Here is a 4,709-nt window from a genome sequence, read left to right on the forward strand (position 1 = left end):
CTAAGCTTCAAGATGCTTTTTGTTGTTTTGAAAAATTCAAATTATTTTTTGAGATATGACCAGTCAAAGTCGGGCCGCATAATAGGTTCCCTATGGGAAGGGAGAACTAAAACAGCAAAAAAAGACCATTTTATTTAAAATCTATCTCCTCCTATATTTTCAAGCAATCTTTTCAAACTTTCACAGTCTAACCTTTATACAATAACAAAAAGACATTACTTGGGACTTTGAAAAATTTTTTGTAAAAATATATTTTTTTTTATAATGCTACTACTAACAAAATACACAGAGCTTTAAACAAAGGAGATCCCAATATTTGTTAGACCAATTAAAATGTATAGATAATTGAAAATGATTAATTTTTTAAAAATATTTATACTGGCAAATATAGTTCAAAAATACCACTATTAACCGAAAAATACAATTACAATACTGTTTAACACTTTAACCAGTTAATAGTTAAAATGTTATAACAGATGATTTAATTATTTTAATATATATTTACTGGCAAAAATAATTCAAAAATGCCACTTTTAACAAAATACACGGAGCTTGAAACAAAGGAGATGGCAATCACACTTCCAGATGACATCACAAAAGAAGGTTTGTCTTCCGGAAAGACTGTTGTTAAGCAACTGTTCAACGAGTTCACGAGGAGGGTTGACAGAAAAATTGACATGGCTGAATGTGAAAAAATGGTGGGTTGAAAAATAAGTATTAAAAAATTCTACATTGAGTTATAAAAACATATCAATTTTGTATAAAGTTTGCAAGACTTTTGTTGAGTTAAGTTATATTTATTTGTTGATGAAATTTTATAAATTTTTAATTTATTTTTTTAACAGTATTTAAGGGCATAGGGAGGTCCAAAATTTTTTTTACTAAAAATAACATTAGATCTTATATGAAAGATTTAAGTACAAACTACAAGCCAATTTTTTTAGAATTAAAATATCTTATTTAACTTTTGAAATATTGTAATTTTTATAAAAAGTTTCCAATACAAACGTATGGACCACAAATTTTTCAGAGTCAACTTTCTCGGAAATTAAAGAAATCACTAAAAACCTATCTTCTCCTTCATTTTTGAGCTAGAGACCTCAAAATTTCCAAAAACTTTCCTTTTATAGTTTAAAAAACTTTGAATGTTGGAATTTTTAAAATACTAAAATAATAATTTTAGATAAAAAAAACAAAAAAAAATAGGTGTTTTTTTTGAATAAAAATTTTATTTTTCAAAATTAAAAAATTCCTGCATTCAATACTTTTAAAATTTAATAATACACTTTCTGTTAAGATTTGAAGAAGATTGTTTCAAAAATGAATGAGGAGATAGATTTTTAGTGAAACGGTCTTTTTTTGAGTTTTTAGTTTGCGCCTTCCATTAGGAATCTATTGTGATCACAGACTTGATTGCTCATATCTCAAAAATAATGTGATTTTTTTTTAAGCGGTTAAAACTGTCTAATAGCTCAGACAAAACTCTACTAAATAAGATCAACTTGTAAAAATCAAGGTAAACCCCCCTATGCACTTAATTTAACTATTTCATCTGTATCTCTTTATTTCTTACATGTCAATTCTTTTTAAACTTTCAAACGAGATTTACAAAGCCGAGTGTGAAAAAAAACAGTTTTTAAACTCAGTTGTTTTTTACACACGTCAAAAAATTGTTAAAGTTTGATGGAAGTGTTTTTACTAACTTTTTAAAACTTCTGTTATTAGTTTTCAGACTGATTTTTAGTTATTTTAAACCAATACAATGATTAGTAGATATGTTTCAAATTTTATTATTAGTTGCTTTTCACTTGTTAAGCGCATAGGAGTTAATTTTTTTTTAAAATTAGTCTTATTTTTTACATAGTTTGATAAATTACTTGTTACTTTCTACTGTTTGTTAAATTTTGTAGTAACTTTTGCAATATAAGCAATCAAAGTTACAGCATTCAATAGGTTCTAAATAGGAGGCGTAAGTTAAAAGAGCAAAAATAGACTATTTCATTAAACATCTATTTTCTCTTTCAGTTTTTGAGCAATTGTCATAAAAAAATTTCAGAGAAATCTTAAATAAATTTTAAACAACTTTTAAAAAACAAATTTTTTAATTTTTGTAAGAAAAAAATCTATTAAAATTAAACAAAAAATAATTGATTTTTTTTTTAGTTTTTGTCACAATTTTCTATTTTTTTTTTTATTTAAATGTCTTCTTCCTACAAATTGTTTCTTATGTTGAAAAGTACTTTTCCTGAAAATTTGAATTAGATAGCTTTAAAAATGAAGGAGAAGATAAACTTTTAGTGATTATTTCAAAACTTTTAGAAAAACGGCCTTGAAAATTTTTGTTTCTCTGGTAGTATTAAAAGTTTTTTTATATTCATATGTTAGTTGACTTTTTTGTTGTATAAAAAGTATCTTATAGTATATAGCAGTGCTTCTGAAATGGGGTTCCGCAAAGCTTTTTGAAACTTAAAAAAGATCATTTATTTAATTAAACATTTTATGTAAAAGTAAAATTAGGGGTTCCGGGGAAAATTTGAATTTTGGAAAAGGGTTCCGCCAGTAGAAAAAGGTTCAGAAGCACTGGTATATAGTATAAACTTTAAAGGCATAGGGGGGTAAACATCCTTTTTTTGGTTTTTGATCTTATATTATATAGTCTTTACTAGCTACATGTTGCTTTTTACAGATTTAAAAAAAAAAAAAAATTTTGAGATATAGCTGGTCAAAGTTGGAGGCAACAATAGGTTTCTTATGGGAGGCGCAAACTAAAACAACAAAAATAGACTATTTCACTAAAAATCTATCTTCTCCTACGTTTTTTGAGATAACTACCTCAAATTTTAAAAAAATAATCCTTGTTATATTTAAAAAATTCTGTAAGAAAGAATTTAAAAAAAATTAAAAAACAAACATATTATATAAAAAAACAAAAAAAAAAAACAGCTTTTATTTAGTTTTTTTGTTATAGAATTTTTTTTTTTGTTTTTAAATATTGCAAGGAACATTTCCTGAAAATTTGAGGTAGTTATCTCAAAAAACGTAGGAGAAGATAGATTTTTAGTGAAATAGTCTATTTTTGCCGTTTTAGTTTGCACCTCCCACAAGGATCCTATTGTTGCCTCCGACTTTGACTGACTATGTCTCAAAAATTATTTTGAACTTTTAAAACCTGTAAAAAGCAACTTGTAGCTTTGGAAAAACTATATAAAGTACAATCAAAAATCAAAAAAGGGTGTTCAACACCTATGCCCTTAAAATAAGGACCAATGTTAACTTTTGTAAAAGAAATATGTTGGATCTCCTATGTTCTTATAAAAATTCATTAAATATTTACTAAAAAGTTGTTACAATTGTTTTTTGTTTGCACTTCTTTCAATTAGTGTAGACTTCAGTGTTAAAATGTTAAAACCTTTCACATATCTTTAAATGCTGTTAGGATTAGTTTTATTATTTTAACAGGGTGGCCACTTAACCAGGAATCCTGAAAAAATCCTGTAATTTGACAATTTAGGCTCAAAAACCGCGAATTTGAGAACTTTGTAAAAAACTTGGATTTTGATACTAAAGTTACTGAAAAATCTGGAACTAAAAATAAATACATATCAGGTAGTAAAATTTTGGTTTGACGCATAATTTTGATGATATAGGTAAAAAAATTTGTCACCATCTAAAAATTTTTTATAAATATTTTTTATTTAGAGTAACTTTACAGTATCTTCTCCATGTAGTTGTACAGTTTTTTTACCTTAAACTTAGTTTTAAACTATAAATAGACCAAAAAACAAACACTTTAGCCTGTAAAAAATTCTCCAAAACCAGTGGCCACCCTGTTTTAAGTATTGAATAAAACAATTTAAATAAACAACACTTAACTTACAGTCAGGCCAGAAAATACTGAAGTCATTGCAGCAAGGCGAGGATTTGGAATTTGATCAAATAATGAATGTTTTAGGTTGTGTTGCGGAACATTGTTTATCATCGTTGTTTGATGCACTATTCACTTGGTTAGCTTGTATCTAATTTGTTAATTAAAAAAATAGGTGTATAACATAGTTATTTTTAATGTTTGATGCATTATTTACATAATCATTTTATATTTAGGTTATTAACATCAAAGCAAAAGGGTCAAAATACATTTATTATAAAAAACAAAAAAATACTTAATCTAATACAAAGCTTTAAAACAGATTTTTTAAAGCACATTTTTATTGTGCTTTAATTTTAAATATTTTTAATTTATTTTATATTTTGAAATATTTTTTTAAATATAGTCAGTTTTGTAAACGTTTTCCAATACAATTTATGTTTCTTTTCCATTTGTATACTTTATATACAATATCTTAGGTCTAAGAATAAACATTTAATCTTAAACAAAACTTCCATGTACTAGCTTCTTTAGCTTTGGCATTTTCTAAAGGATTCTTTCGCAATTGTTTTATATTTTAAGTAATAAAATGCTTTGAAAATTTTTTCATTAAATATACGCATACCAGCTAAACTTTTACTATAAGAAAAATCACATATAGTAAACAATGTATTACGTACACGAGTTTAATAAACATATACAGGTAATGTTTTAAACATTTTTTATATCTGCATTTTTATATCGTTATTTTAAATGTTTTAATACTTCAAGGTACAACCACAAATTGAAAAGCATAAAACCTCCAGATTCTTCTTTGGAAAATAGTAAAACTACTAGGTATTAA

The 4,709-nt window shown here is 25.3% G+C and overlaps 1 protein-coding gene across 1 annotated transcript; it reads left to right on the forward strand.

Moving 5' to 3' along the window:
• Positions 1-494: 494 nt before the first annotated feature.
• Positions 495-4,709, forward strand: LOC145829149 (protein furry homolog-like). The gene is made up of 3 exons (XM_082936876.1): positions 495-698; positions 3,880-4,004; positions 4,637-4,709. Exons 1-3 carry the CDS (start codon positions 525-527, stop codon positions 4,707-4,709), a joined length of 372 nt encoding a protein of 123 aa, XP_082793002.1. The 5' UTR covers positions 495-524.

Source organism: Thalia democratica, chromosome 2 (genome assembly GCF_965202585.1).
Source record: "Thalia democratica chromosome 2, ktThaDemo2.hap1.1, whole genome shotgun sequence".
In the NCBI taxonomy this organism is placed as follows: Eukaryota; Metazoa; Chordata; class Thaliacea; order Salpida; family Salpidae; genus Thalia; species Thalia democratica.